The following is a 17,279-nucleotide window of genomic DNA, read 5'->3' as shown; positions in this document are numbered from 1 at the left end:
AAAAAAGACAGATAAAAAGAAAGAGACAGGAAATCTAATTAGGAGATCCGCGTTAAAACTTTCGACGTAATATTATTTTCACCGAGTATTATCCATTAGAAACGAAACGATCTCGAAGACAAGCATAAGAGAATTTCGTTTTGAAACTATTGAAGAACTTATTATTTTCATTTTATCTTTGTCTCGCTATCTTTGAAGCTTTCTCCGTCTCTCTCTCTCTCTCTCTCTCTCTCTCTCTCTCTCTCTCTCTCTCTCTCTCTCTCTCTCTCTCTCACGATCTTACTCTCTCACGAGTCATTTCGTAATGGAATCGAACGATTACTTGGACCGATAGGACTTCTTACTCTCTTCGAGAAAGAGAGAAGGAGAAAGAGAGAGAGAGAGAGAGAGAGAGAGAGAGAGAGAGAGGAAGAGTGTTTGAGATCTAATAAAGGGAGCTTCGAGTAATTAGTGCTAATGACTGATGGGTAATTAACGATCGACCAAGTAAAACGACCGTCTATCTCCACCGACCAACCTCTACCTACCCTTCCAACCTACCAACCTACCAACCTACCAACCTACCAACATATCAACCTACCAACCTACCTACTTACTTACCTAACTCCGAATAGTAACTATATACCTTCTTTATATCTGCACAAATTTTGTTGCTTCTTCTTTTTGTCTCCTCTTCTTCATCTTCTTCTCTTTTTTCTTTCTTGCCATTTTTACGTTTACCCTAGCTGAGAAAGGCAATACAAATTTCGAAATCGATCATCGAAGCTTAAATAATGCTTATCGATATCGGATAAGACAGCGAACTCTCGAAGCATAGTCTAGGGAAAAAAAGAGATAGATAGATAGAAGGAAGGAGTGAGAGTGAGAGAGAAAGAGAGAGAAAGAAAGAAAGAAGACTAAAGCATAGTAAAGGATTACATAATGCGAGAGATGTTATCGGTGAAGACAACGGCCCCCTTTTACCATATCCGGCTTCGTGGTCAATTTTGGCTTCGGGACTTATTATCGTGTCCGACGTAGCACGATCAACGGATTAGTCTGTCTGATAGCGCTTCTCTTGCCAAGTTAGTTTGCCGAACTCTCTTACGTAGTAGTAACCTGTAACTACTTCACTTGTATTTTTTCTTTTTTTTTTTCTTTTTCTTTTTGTTTCTTTTCTTTCCTTTTTCTTTTTGCTTTTTTCACTCGACTCGTTATAACAAATTGAAAATATTAAATTCGTTAGATCGATCGTATGCAGAATTATATAAATCCTATTAGGTATTCGTACGATCGATTTTTATACACGTGAATTTTATAAATAATTATGAATAGATAAATTCATTTCTACAATATCTATATATAACGCTTAAGAGATATAAATCATGTAATATGATCGTTAATAGATTTTGTATTTTTATATCTATACGTAGAAACATAGAAAATGAATATGATCGATGAGCAAATTTATTAAAATTATCACCTACATTTTAGTAACGCTACAAAGATTTAAAAGCTATTAATTTCCAATTGGTCAAATTACACGTTATATATGATTCGCTGGACGTAATATATAGATATGTACGTATCCATAAATAAATTATTAATCGATATTTTCACACGTTTTAACGAATGTCATGCAACGACATGACATCGTTGACTATCATTCTATTGTCTTCTGATAACAATTGGAAATAGATAAAAGTCATTTCTTTGTCAAATAAATCAGATGAATTTAATTCATGATTTGCCTTCTGTCAACGTTGACGTATCGTAAATTCGGTTTTTTTTTTTTTTCTTTTTTCCTTTTTTGTCTCTCTCCCGAATTTTTACTTTTAAATAGCATCGCTAAAAAAAAAAATACAAAAAGAAAGATATTTCATTTCATGCGAAAACTCGATAGCGAGAGAATGATCGATGTTGTTACTAATTCACTAATTTAATAACATTGACATTAAAGATACCATTAATTCATTGAATCGACAAATAAAGAAACTTAATAATTTTTCCAATTCAATCGATCGTCGATCGAAATATTTGTAGACATCTCTTTAGACGTATATTCTCTATAATAACAATAAAATACCGACAGGAATGAATAATCCATTTCATAATAATCATCAATCATTCGTATAAATCATTCAAAAATTCAATTTGACGATGGTCTTTCTTGACGATATTTCTTAAGATCTATGTGATCTTTCTTTCTTTTTTTTTTTTTTCGGTTGAGCGTGACTGTACGAATGAGAACGTCACGAACGAACGAACAGCTTTCTTCCGCGTTCGATATCGCTCGAAAAAGGACGAGCTTATCCGATCGTCCAAGTTTCGTGATAGATATACAAGAACGACAGAGACTGAGAGAGAGATAGAGAAAGAGAGAGAGGAAGAGAAAGAAAGAGAAGGTGAGAGGATGAGAGAATGAGAACGAGAGAGAGAGAGAGAGAGAGAGAGAGAGAGAGAGAAGGAGAAATTTCGTTATCAGTCTCGAATTCTGTCCTTTCCTGAAAGCATCACGGTCAATTTCGGTAGCACGAAATTTCGTTTGCAATCAAGCTGTGTGTCACGATCGATCGATCGATCTATCGTTCGATCGTTTGATCGTTCGGTCGCTCGCTCGCTCGCTCGCTCGATTGCTAGCCCAACTCTGATATGGTGTTTCTTGTCAGTTTTCCCATTCGCGAAGGGATCAAACCAGAGAATCTTCGATAACGTTACGAAAGCGTTATTGACGTTTACCGATTACGAACATTTTACCGAGGTTGTACGGTAGTCATCGATCGTTTTCGACAGCCTCCTAGATATTTATCATTGTTAACTGTTAAAATTGAAAGTAGATATCTATATATGTATGTATGTATTTATATATCATCTATCTACATAATGAATAAAATAGGAAAGTTTCATCTAGATTTATCTATGACGAATGAGATCTAAGATAATTACGACAATTGTTTTATTCGTTTATGTATGAATTGATAATTATAAAAAGATGAGACAATTGCAAGAGGAAAAAAACAGGAGAAGAAAAAATGAAGGGGATAGATTTATTTCTTATGTAATTTATTTCTTACGTAATTCATATAGCGATGCTGTAATTATTATTATTATTATTATTATTGTTTTTGTTGTTATTATTATTATTATTATTATTATTATTATTATTATTATTTTGTTTTTTTGATAATTGTTTTATGCAAATCACTTTCATAATCACTGATTGCACGTATATGTATACGATCGATCATATAATCTGATAACATTTTACGTTCATTCATTTTCATTTGTCGTTTATTAATATATTTCGAATTAAACAGTAGAAAAAAGAAAACTCGTACTTTGCTTTCGTTGTGGGAAATAAATCGAAGCGAATTATATTTAAATATAATATTATATATATATATTATTTAATACGAATTACTTATATATTTTCAATTTTTCAAAGACGTAACAAAAAGAAAGAGAGAAAGAAAAAAAGAATAGTGTTATCCTATACAAAAAAAAAAATATCCTGGCAGGATTCAACTAATATACATGTTATCGAATAATAGAAATTTTCTCGTATCGATAGGTAATAAAATAATATTTTTAATATAACATTCGTCGGACTGATTCCATTTGGATTCTTTTGGTAGATTGTATTATATACATATTAGTATAGCAACTATATTGATATAGACATATGTATATATATTGACACCAAAGTAGACGCACATATCTATCGAATAGTAGAGCATTCGATGCTCGTCGATCATTGTTAACGTTTGATGATACTCGAGCATTGTCGATGTGAAGTGATTATTAACGCCTACGTTCTCTACAATCAACATGATCGATATCCGTTCACCCTATATATATATATCTAAATATATATATACAATATATCTAGGTATCCTAAATGCACATACAAGTATATTCGACAGCATATAGAGTTGCACTGCTGACAGTAATCCATGTAACACAATTATTTCCACAGTCAAGGATGTACGATTGACTTCTACGAGCACGTTAAATCTCTAACAATGATGTAACGAGTCACCCTAGCCGAAAACGAGTTTGGCGAGCAATCAAACTCTTGTCTAGATTGCCTTAACGATCCATATAACTACCGTCATATGTCACGTTATCTCTTCTATTATCAAAAGAAGGAGACTATGGTATATCATAAAAGTTTCATTCATAGAATAGAATCTACAATTAATCTAGTTAGAAACTACAATTATCTATACAGATAATTTGCGATTTAACTTTTCCTTTCTATCTATTTTTTTTTTCTTTTGCTTTTCTCGAAATAAAATATACAACGTTATTAATTTTTCTAATACAATGTAATTATTTATTTCGTTCTTAACAATATTGAGATAAGATTTTGAAAATGTAGATTTATATACGTGATAGTAACACGATAGTAAAAATCGCGAAAGTAGAATCATGTTTTTCTCCTATTTGCTGTTGATAAAAAAAGAAAATTTCTACTAGTTTGCAACAAACTTAGAATCACACGTCACGATATCTCTTCTCTTATCAAAATAAGAAGACGACGATCTCTCGTAAAAGTTTCGTTCATAAAATAAAATCTACCGTGAATTTTTTATAATTTACGAACTTACTTTTTCTTTTTTCTTTTTCCCAACGTTAGATATAAATCTTTCCGATCATAGCAAATACACGAAGTACTCGTTGTTAGTAGATATTAATTTTCTTTTTTTAATACGAAATAATTATTTATTTTATTTCGAAGAAGTAAAATAAAATGTAAATTTACGAGCGACTTCAAAGTTATGCGATAGTAATTCGATAATAAAAAATCAAAGAAAATAGAATCATTCTTATTTCTATTTACTATCAGTAAAAAGAGAATATATACAATTTTAGAGTACATAAACTTAATAACATATGCCACGATATATCTTCCTTTATCAAAATAAAAGAACGATGGCTCTCGTAAAAAATTTTATTGGAAGAACAAAATCTTTCGAAACTCTACAAACTACATATTTTATTTTTTTGTTTTATCTACTGTTTAAACAAATCTCTTACATAACGTCAAATCTTTTCTGATATAATTTATATCAAATATACGACGTACTCGTTGTTAGTGAATGTTAATTTTTCGTATATAAAGTAACTATTTATTCATTTATTTATTTATTTATTGTTTTTTTTTAAGTGAAACAAAACTGTAATAATAGATATTTATATGTGTGTCTTAAAATTTCGAAACTACTATCATCCTGCTGTTTCTATTTAGTATTAATAAAAAGTAGAAGAAAAAAAATCATATACGAGCTGATGATACCAATATATATATATATATATACATATATAAACTTAGAACCAGTTGTTTCTAATAAAATTTTTATGGTTATCCCATCAAACAAGTAATAAATTGACGTTATCGCGAAAGCAGAGATAATAACAAAGACGCATAAAGCAACTGCTTTGACTATAGTTGCGGCAACGTTCATGACAATGTTACCATTATCGACGAGTAATAGTCATTTACCGTTATCAAGCTTCGTGCAGACGACGAAGGGTCTTAGCCCTTCTCAAATATATGGTTCTTTGACTATCTTAAATTAGAATTTGCTTACACGAATTGTTAACAATGACAATAGATCGGCCTTCGACGAAGAAACAACCCTTAAAGTGTGCGAGGTGATAGGTTATCGAGTAAAAAAAATTGCAAATGATTTTTATCACATGATTTCTTTATGAGAAAAATATTTTCAACGTTTAATAATTAATAATTTCATAATTAATAATTAAAATTATATTTCGTACAAAAGTAGATCTTTTTCGTTTTTCTTTTTCTTTTCTTTTCTTTTCTTTTTATTGTCTAAATCATTTCCGAAAAGATTTAATATCGATCAAACAAATATCGTTCACGCGTGTTTAAATTCTACCAGTGAAATATCCAATAGAAATAAATCGATTAATCCTTAAGATATGACATAAGAAAGAAACTTCAAAAATACGATATAGATGCATCCTTTCGGGCGTACAAAGAAAAAAAAAAAGAAAGAAAGAAACGTATAGGGTGTAAATTACAAGACTGAGTTAAAAGAAAAAAAGAAAATGATAAAATAATTGAAAAAAAAAACGATCTATCATACGAAACTAATCGATATGTCGGAGCTTAGGAGAGATGAAAGAAATAAAAGAAAAAAGGAAAAGAAACGAGCTTAATTAAAAGGAAATCGAACAAGATTCTCATAGTTGTTCTTAAATATCTGGTTCGTATTAAACGTTCGACCTACAATGATAATGATAGTCGTAATAATAATAATAATTATTATTATTATCATTATTACGTGTTATCGACAGCACCATTTAGTCACTTTGTTCATATCCATACGCCAAGTACAGTATCAGTGAGCTTCTAACCGTGATCAATTCTCTTTGGTAACGATCGGGAGGGCGTATGTAAGCATCTAACTGTTCGTAATATCAAAGCTGCTTGGAATACATAATAGGAGGTAAACCAACGTCTAATATGTACGTTTTGGAAGGATGACTAATACACTTCTAGCATTAGTGTAGCGTAAGTTACATACGTACATACATAGCTAGGTATAGATAGATAGATAGATATATATATATATATATATATATATATATATATATATATATATATATATATATACATACATAGATAGATAGATAGATAGCTAGATCTTTACTAAAACATGATTTAGAATCCTCCGATAAGAACGTTTGTGTAACAAAACGTGATTAATTGAAGAGATTTCTAAATCAACATTGTTCTGGTTAAACAGATTTTATAAAATCTATCTTCTCTCTCTGTCTGTCTTTATCTAATTATCTCTTTGTATCTCTCTATCTGTCTATCTTTCTCTCTCTCTCTCTGGTGTCTAATTTTTTGTCTATTAAATTTCATTATATCAAACGTGTTAGTAAATACTAGCCAACAATTCAATGTACTTTTACGCAAGCGCACATACATACTGTTCTCTGCGTAATCGATGTCTGCTTCTGCACAGAATAGTGGGAGAGAAAAACAGAGAGAGAGAGACAGAGAGAGAGAGAGACTGATACAGAGCAGAAATCTTGCCAACATTTGCTTTTTGTTCGAGAACTATAACATGTGATCACGACTGGTATCTAAAACATTGTATTACGGATTTCTACGTTCTACGATGCATGATGTTAAGCGAGAGACAAACGGAATTTCAAAGAAAACCGATATGCGATATTACGAAAATCGTGAAAGTTTATTGGAAAGAAGAAAAACAAAAAAAAAAGGAGAGAGACATAAAGAGAAAGAGAAAAAGGATTGCTCGAAATTTTTGTGAAAACGAACCGCAAACTTTTTCATGTCACCGTGAATCCTCTTTACACATATACATATGTAGATATCTACATGGAAAAGAGACAAGATGACATACATACATACATACATACATACATATACATATATATATGTATGTATATATATATATATATATATATATATATATACAAACACATACATGCATATATACATATATACATACGTATGTACATAGAATAGAGTAGAAGAGAGATTAGAATCGATTTCTGATAGTTGATCGATCTGTGGTTTACCGTGTGTGCTGACAAGTGTCTTTTTTTAAACCGTGTTTCAGGTGTCGTGGATAAAGCGTAAGGCTGTTCAGGAATTACTAACAGTCGGTCTGACAACATACGCTAACGATGAACGTTTTCAAGCTATTCACTTTCACCACAGCGAAGATTGGACTTTGCAAATAAAGTATGTTCAAGGAAGAGACGCAGGACTGTACGAATGCCAAGTTTCGACGCATCCTCCTACAAGCATCTTTTTAAATCTCGAAGTTGTTGGTAAGCATGATCGTTTTTAATAATCAATAAAATATCATAGGGTAGTTACTTTTTTCTTGATCTTTCTTGTTTTTCTCTTTTTCTTCTTCTTTACTTTTTATATTTTATTTTTTCTTATTTTTCTCGAGGGATTATCATTTTCATTGAAGATTATTACGAAAAAGTAAAAGAAGAAGAAGAAGAAGAAGAAGAAGAAGAAAAAGAAAAGAAAGTAATTCGAATTAATTTTTTTTTTTATTTTTCTTCTTTTTCGTTTCTTTCCTTTCTCATCAATCAACTCGACGATGAATTAAAAAAAAAAAAAAAACGAAAATGAGGGATACGCTCGAATTATCTGTGTATTTTTTTGTTTTATCTTTTTTCTTCTCTCTTCTTCTCTTTTTTTTTTTTTTTTTTTTTTAATGAGCACGTACATTCGAGAAAAACACTGGAATAATAGTTAGATAATTTCAGGCTTACGTGCATGTGCCTTTAAATAGCTCGTCGAGGATTTTAATAACGAGTGTTGTTTCGATGCAATTAACGTTCCGAGTTTGCTACTCATCGTAATTATCAAGTCGATTATGTTGAATTCAAGCGACGTTGCGGGGCGTCGGTCGAATCTTTTCCAATCTATTCAAATTTCTTTCCGTCTTGTTAAAGATCCTTCCGCAAATTAAAACGCAATGTTATACATTTGTGAAAGAAACAAGAGAAAACGACATTTTGCGGTCATTAAGAAGAGGCAAACACAAAAGAGAGAAGAATAGCAAGAAGGAAAAGTAAAGATAGAAATGAAAATAAATAAAAAAAATATCTGAGAAAAAAATTAAAAAGGAAGAAAGAGAGAGAGAGAGAGAGGTCATTTAATCTCAAAGACAAAAGGATTGTTGGATCCTCGCGTAAGATCCAATGTCGAGAGAAAGTAATTTCGTTAAGAGATCAAGAGTTCTCTTCTCCAGTTTTACTTTCTCTATCTATCTATCTATCTATCTATCTATCTATCTATCTATCTATCTATCTATCTATCTATCTGTCTGTCTGTCTGTATCTTTCTTTCGTGAAAATGATTAAAACAAGGACGAGAACAATTTTCGTAAATTATACGTATGAACATGTCTCGTTAATGATGAGATCGTTCGATAGGAAAATTCCATGGTTATTATATGCACGTAAAACAAAAATAAATAAATAAATAAATAAATGAAAAAAGAAATATTACAATATTTCTTTTTTTATAGACATACAAGTAAGGTTTTTTTTTTATGTACATGCTCACGTAGAATAAACGAGAAAAGAAAATAGAAAAGAGAAAGAAACGTGCGACCCGATTATATCGATGTACTCATAAATTTTGTTGAAAAATTTCTTCAGCCTATTTTTGTGAGAGACGCACAGGTTCTCTTATTTATAAGAAATCAACTTTTCTATCTTGTTAGTACTCACGTACTCGTAATTTTTTGCTCGGTCATTCGTTCTCTTCTTTCTTTTTATTTCGAACAACAAGTAGCAGTTAGTATCTGCTAAGCTTTCTGACGAACGAAACGGCTTTGAGAACTTAGAAGTAACGTAGAACTGCTACTTCTTCTAGTTTGCAACCTTTTGAAGAGATTTGGTTTTTTTTCTTTTCCGGCAACCTTTACGAAAAAATAACGAGAACTTAAGCCGATGAAATACAAAACCTTGTTAGCATTTATTTTTGAGTCATGGCGTACAATTTCTCTTCATTTTTTTTTTTCAACTTTTAGTTTAAGTTTATCGTCAACGTTATCATCATTATCATCATTATCATTCAATAACCCATCGTGTTTAGTAATTTTCTGAACTGCACTTATTATTTTCAAAAAAGAAGATCCTTACGAACAACGTCATTAATGGTTTGTCAAAGGAACGAGTCTATTTCATTCGTACGCTTCTTTTTTTTTATTTATTTATATTTTTTTGGTTTGGTTTAGTTTAGTTTAGTTTAGTTTGATTTATTAAAAATAAAAGTGCAGACATTTTCGTGTAACATAATTTTCATTTCAATGAAATAGAAATATATAAAAGGCAAGTAGTGTAAAGGTTTTGAAATAATGTTCCCATACATTTTATTCATTCATTCATTCATTTATTTATTTCTTTCTTTCTTTCTTTTACTTTATTGATAATAAAAATGCAAACGTTTCGTGCAATATAATTTGCATTTCAATGAAATAGAAATATATAAAAGGCAAATAGTGTAAGATTTATAAATAATGATTCCGTAAGCTTTTTATTTACGTATTTATTTATTTATTTATTTATTTATTTCAATTTACTGAAAATAAAAGTACGAACATTTTCGTATAATATACTTCTCATTTCAATAAAATAAAAATATATAAAAGGCAAGTATAGTACAGTATAACATTTTGAAATGATATTGCCATACACTTTACTCACTTACTTATTTATTTATTTATTTATTTATGTATTTATTTTCAGTTCATTGAAAATAAAAGTGCGAACATTTCCCTGTCAAAAGTAATATACATTTTAATAAAATACAAATATATATATATAAGAAAAAAATATAATAAAAGATCTTGTGAAAAAATGCTTCTTATATGAGGTCCCAGATTGCACGCTTGGTACGCCTTATGGTAGATACAGCCCTGTAAGTTTTGTTTTTCTACATTTTTTCTTTTCTTTTTTTTTCTTAATCGAGACTCGTACGTTTCTTCCTTGAATTTCAACAAAAAGAAAAAAAAAGGGGAGGAGCAAAAAAAAAAATAAAAAGGGGAAAGATCTTAGTAGACGCTCGAAGAAAAAAATGTACGTAGGTAATAGCCTTGAATTACAACGCGTGAACCTTCTTCTCCTTTTCTTTCTTTTCTTTTCTTTTTCTTTTTCTTTTTCTTCCTTCTACTTTCTCGGGGTAGTGTACCACCCCTTTTACACGAATTTATTCTCGCTTAGATATTTGCATTTAGATTTCCCATCGACCTCGGCCGACGCGATCTATTTTACTATTACTTTTTCTACTACTTTATTCTACTTACCTCCCCTTCTTTATCTCTCTTCTTTCTTTTCTTCGTTTCTTTTCTTTATTCTTTCTATTTCTTTATTTTTTTTTCTCCTTTTCCTAATTTTTTTTCCTTTTTTTTTTCTTTTTTCTTTTGACTCCTTGCTTTTTCTCTTTTTTTGATTTCTTTTTCCTTTTCGTTTCTTCCCAATCTCTCATTCGCCATGCTTCACATATGTGTCACACAGATTGCCACGAATCTACTTCGTTCGGTCTGCGATCTATAAGGTCGCGAACTTTTTACGATCTTTCAAGGATTTCTCTTTTTTTTTTTTTTATTTTTTTCTTTTTTTGCTTAGGCAAACTCGCGCGCGATGCGTCGACTCGCGTAAAGCTCCAAGATTAAATTGGATGAACGTGAAAGGTCGTGTCGGAATGAATGTTCCAATGAAACAAAAGGAATTTCGTGTTACGATCTCCCAATAGTTACGATACATACATACATATGTATGTATATATATATATATATATATATATATATATATATGTATAAATATATAAATGTATGAATGTATGTATATGTATGTATATATCTAACTCGATCGTCCGAGATGATTTCAATATATCGTACATCTTTTTCTTTCTGTTTAATGAGATTTTGAATCATCGATGTGAACGATAGCTTAACGAAATTTAATGAAAAAATAACATGGAACGAAGAAACGCGAAAAGTTTGAAGGAATTAATGAATTAGCGAACTGTGTGATATCTCGATATTATAATAATTTTTGTTTCTTCTTTTTCATAGTAAAACAAAAAAAGAATCATTTCTTTTTTCTTTTCCGTTTTTGTTTTTCAACGATAAATACTTATACACTTCGATGAAGTTTATTTTGTGTAATTGAGAACGATGCAATAGCGCGTGACCATTGTATGTTTTATACCTTTTTATATGAAAACAAATAATAAATATGTAAGAAAAATAAATATAAAATATATACATATAAATATTACAAAAAGATCATATATATATATATATATCTTTCTCTCTCTCTCTCTCTCTCTCTCTCTCTCTCTCTGTCTCTTTCTCGTTAAACAAACAAAGTGTTTTGAAAAAGTGATCGATCTTGATTGATCGCTCAAATGAATAAAAAGAATAAAAAAAAACATCAAATCGAAGTGTAAAAAAAACATGTTGGAAAAAGAAGAAAAAAAAATAGCAATTGCTTTTCTCGAAAGATACACACAAACACACACACATACACACACACACATAGAGACAGGGCGAGAGTGAGAGAGAGAGAGAGAGAAAGAAAAAGATAGTGCCATCGAAAGTGGCTTACTGACGGTATTTGGCAACGACCATGAGAACTCATGGCCCTTTTCCAAGGTAGCATAGTGTATTCGACGCGTTTAAGCTCGATCCAAATCTTTCGATAGCACGGGTCGATTCGCATTTGGCCGTGACAGCAATGGGAAGGAGTTCTCTCTCTCTCTCTCTCTCTCTCTCTCTCTCTCTCTCTCTCTCTCTCTCTCTCTCTCTCTCTCTCTGTCTAAAGGTAAAAGCGTGTCAAAGGCCGTCATCGGGTGTCGACTTGGTGTTTACCTTGCTACGTAACACTTGATCCTATAACCTTCTGCCACGAACGTGTGTCACCCTTTCTCAACGTTCTCCTTCTGCAACCACCTACACACATCTAACTCTACAATCTCGATCCTCTTATACTCGGTGAACGACCAACGGTTTAACTTAAAATTCCTAAAGCCTTGATTCTCTCTCTCTCTCTCTCTCTCTATCACTATTCTCTAATACAAAGCTTTTAGCACTTCGAATCTATATGTATACTGTATTCCTCTTTCTCTCTCATTTTCTCTCTCTCTCTCTCTCTCTATATATATATATATATATATATTTTTTTTGTACAGAATGATACATATATCCTGTACAAATATATATATATATATATATATATATATATATGTACAGGATGTTTCAGAACATACGGTCAATAACACCACTAGCCACAATCAGCAGATATAAAATAAGAGATACGATCGATCTTCCAAGATGTTTCCAAGATACAATCGTTTTTCGTGATGCAGCAACCCCTTCCTCATACCCCCTACTCACTCACACCTCTCTAATTTCAACGAATTGTCAAAAAAAAAAAAAAGAACGACATTTTTATTCTCACATAGATAAATCGGACCGATCGTTTAACACCGATCAATTTTTCGACGTATAACATCGCTATATTTATATTTAAATCCAGTAAATTTTTATTTGTTTTGTGCGGTAAGCGACGAGATCAGATTTAGATCACATTTAAAGCACGAAACGACAATAGAGAGATAACGTTGAGATGTTCCAAAAGGATTTGTCACAAAAAATTCTGACAATATCGACATTCAACTTTATACGCGTCGAAATCACGATAAGTTTAAAAAAATTTAAAAAGCTTGTTTTTTTATTGGCAATATATTTAACTCATAAATCGTCTAAAAGAAGTCTAAAAGATTGATATAATAAAAATACAAAAAGAAAATAAAAAAAAATAAATAATTGTATCTCGCGAAATAAGGGTGACATACGGGCGTGCATATTGTAACTGCATTCGTTTGCTATACATTCGATTTTTTTTTTTCTTATTTAAATTATACCCACGTATTTTTGAAATATCCTGCATCATAGAGGGTGTCTCTTTCGAACGGATTAAAAAAAAGAAAGAAAGAAAGAAAAAAAAATAGAAAAGAAAAATATTAAAAAGAAATAAAACTTTTTGAAGTAAATGTTACTTCTTACAGTATTTATAAATCTTCTTTAGATTCTTCTTTTTATAAAAAAAAAAACTACGTTGTTTTCATTAAACGAACGTGTCGTAGCTCAACTTTCTCAAAAGTTTATTAACAACGAGACGCTTTCATCTCTTTCAAATATATACTTTCATATCGGAAAGAAAAAAAAAAAAAAAAAAAGAACGAAAAAGAAAAAGAAAAAATTTACCTTGATATGTCGGAAGCAAGTTGATTCAAAAAAAATTTCTACCCACCATAAAATGATTCTCGTTAGTCTTCCACCACGAAAGTGAATAAATCTCGCTTGAAAAATTTCTTTTCGAACGTTCTATAATTTTTCATAATAGTCGTGTCCGAAATTTCAAATGGGACACCCTCTGTATACATCTACCTATATATTTTTAAATATATACACATACACACACACACACACACATAAATATACATATATACATATATACATATATACATCTTTCTCGATTTCCCTCGATTTCTCTCTTCTACTTCGCAAGGTCTAACGGGAAATGCTGCTGACGTAGGATTTAAGTAACGACCGCAAACGGTAACGATCGTGGGAATTCATGGCTCAACAAATATGTCACCTTTCGATCGCACGAACGAACGAACAAACCAACCAACGAACGAACGAACGAACGAACGAACGAACGAACGAACGAACGAACGAACGAACGGACAGACGAAGGTTGAATATTTTCACTTCCTTCCTTCCTTCCTTCCTTCCTTCCTTCCTTCTTTACTTCCTTACTTCCTTACTTCCTCCTTTCCTACCTTCCATCGTACCTTCGAGATTAAAGCTTACCTTGGAAATTCGAAGATCTTTCTGAAATGTTATTCGTATACACGTTACGTTATGTTACATATCACGAACCATGTTGAGCTCGTGCTCGACATAGCGCCATAATATCTGTACCAACGACGGTATACCATTTCATACGTCGACCATACTTTTTCTTTTTCTCCCTCGCTTCGGATCATCCTCACGTGTAAAAAGCGAGAAATCTGTTTATTTTTTTTTTTTTATTTTTCTTTTTTTTTGTTCCATTTGCAAGCAGTTACAACAACGTAACATTATCGCGATAATAATAACGAGCGCGCTATCTCCTATTTTAAGCTCCGTTTCTCGAGTTAATTGTCTCTTCTCACGTCTCTTTTTAAGTTTGTATTTACGGAAAATTAATTATTTCGAGCGTATGGGAGTAAAAAAATGTTTGTACGATAGCGGATGATACGTTAACGAGGAAGAAGAGTACAGAAGTGGGGAGATAATAGTTGATTCGTTCGAAGAATTTTTGTTTTTTTTTTTACTTTTTCCAATATCTATTGATTAATGTTTCACAATTACATTTTTTTTTTTTTTAACTGATAATTATTTTTTGTTGAAATTGTAAAACTGGAAATATCAGTCTGGTAATAAGTATCAGGGAAAAAGAGAGATTGATTTTTCTTTTTTTATGTATGTATATATTTTTGTTTTATTTCTTTCTCTATGTTTGATTTAATTTAATTTTCCTTTTTTTTTTTTAATTATTATTATTTTTTTTTAATCATCCGAGAACCGTCAGACCCACCCAGGGATTTCTGTTTCGGCCTCTGCGGATTTTTTTTTTTATTTTACTTTTTTTGACGTTCCTGCATTCCTGTTTTTTAATTTTTATTCTGTTATTTCGTTTTCTTTCCGAGTCAACGCCCTCCAACGTTACTTCGTTTAAACGATTCATCGTATCGATAGGAAGTTCGAGAAACGAAAAACGCGTTTTTATTTTCGTTTTGCAAGTAAGTATTACTTTCCTTCTATCTTTCTTTTTCTTTTTTTTTATCTTCTTCTTTATTTCATTTCCATAAAATTCTTTCGATTTAACGTTCAGTGATTAAATTCGAACGAAAGAAAAAGCCCGATTTCGTTCGACTACGACGATAGGATCCTAAATGCGGTTAAAGGGAATTTCATTTTGGACCGTTTCTCCCCCAAATGCTACTGGAAATAACATTCGAAACGAATTCTCTATCCATGACAGCCCTCAACAATGGGTTACGATAAAAAAAAAGAAAAGAAAGAAAGAAAAGAAGAAAAAAAGAAACCGAAAGAAGAATCGCAAATAGGTTTGCAAGTGAATTAAAATCGAAAATTACTTCGGTGTTAATCGTTACGTCTGAACTTTATCGTTGATCGTGTATTAAAAAATTTTGCATTAAAAAAAAAAAAAGAGAGAGAGAGAGAAGGAAAATTTCATTTCATATAAATTTTCTTCTGAAAAAAAAGAAACAAATAAAAAGAAGAAGAAAAAGAAGAAGGAGGAGGAGGAGGAGGAGGAGGAGGAGGAGGAGGAGGAGAAAAAGAAAAAGATAAAAATATAATTACTAGCTCCATGCCAATAAGAAGAAACATAACATAAAACAACAACAACGACAACATAACAACAACATCAGTAACAACATCAGTAACAACAACAGCAACAACAACAACAACAACAATAATAATATTAATACAAATTACATACATACGTAAGTACTTACGCATACATACATACACATCTACTTTCATATATCGTTCTAACAAAGGATACATTTAATGAGAGACTAAAAGCTTTCTGTACTAATTAACGTTCTATTCGTAAACTTTAACATTCACTGTTACCAAACAGAAAAGAGGTGGTGGGTGTGATAAGGGGAGGGGGTGGGAGGGGGAGAGGAATAAAGGCGAAGGAATATTACCCTTTACTCTTGTCAGTTGTACTTGTTTTCTCTTACTATAAGCGTTTACCGGTCTGCTGTGTTTTACTTTCGGTTATTGCAGAAAGTTTGTTAGACGTGAATGGTAAAATGTCGGGAGACAGAAATAGAAATAAAAAGAAAGAAAGAGAAAGAGAGAAGAAAAACAAGAGAGAGAAAAAAATGTGCATTTCGATATTCATTCGAGAAATATTAGTTATTGATCGAATTAAATATAATTTTATGAATTACTTTGATATCATAGTGATCATTTGTAAGAGTGTCAAAAGAAGATTAACAGATTCGTTCGTTCGATGAAACACCATGTATCGTCTGCACTCGGTAACGTGATTAATTGCCTTTCCTAAATCGATATCTTCTACGTTGCTCAAGCCCGTTGATAAGCCTTAGCATTCATTAACTCTACGTTTGCACACACACACACACGCACACACATATATATGTATATATTACATTATATATATGTGTGTATATATACACACGATGTATACATACATATGTTCTATGATACACACGTACGGAAATATACCTTTGGTTTCTCTTGAGTGTTCCGTTTATCCGTATACATCTTCTATACTGTACAATGTATAGATAGATAGATATGTATATACGTACGTACATGTATATGTATATATGTATGCAGGTATGGGTTAGCAGGTTGATATAACAACGTTTCTGAGCGTGTACATACAGCTGAATAGAGAAAGCTAGATGGATAGACGGACGGAACATTTATTATGCCGAAAGTTTTGGTTTACCGACGACCAAACAAACGCAAAACGAATGTATATATTATTTATATATGTATATATATATATATATATGTAAATGCAAGTATATATGTATAAGTACGTGGTAAAACAAGTATGCGGATTAACGATACCACTGGACATGCACGTGGACACGCACGGTAGATCGTTAAATGAGGGAGAAAGAAAGAGAGAGA

General features: G+C 31.3%; 1 protein-coding gene across 1 annotated transcript in view; it reads left to right on the top strand.

Moving 5' to 3' along the window:
* Window positions 1-7,624: 7,624 nt before the first annotated feature.
* LOC127065160 (acetylcholinesterase-like) overlaps window positions 7,625-17,279 on the top strand; it is a 59,777-nt gene continuing 50,122 nt past the window's right edge. Inside the window, exon 1 of the mRNA XM_050997153.1 lies at window positions 7,625-7,821. Within this exon, the coding sequence (XP_050853110.1) occupies window positions 7,766-7,821 (56 nt within the window). The 5' untranslated portion in view covers window positions 7,625-7,765. The remainder of the gene's footprint in view (window positions 7,822-17,279) is intronic.

The sequence above is a fragment of the Vespula vulgaris genome, chromosome 7 (genome assembly GCF_905475345.1).
Source record: "Vespula vulgaris chromosome 7, iyVesVulg1.1, whole genome shotgun sequence".
NCBI lineage: Eukaryota > Metazoa > Arthropoda > Insecta > Hymenoptera > Vespidae > Vespula > Vespula vulgaris.
Note: the sequence above shows the minus strand (reverse complement) of the source record. Positions and strands in the feature narration are given on the sequence as shown.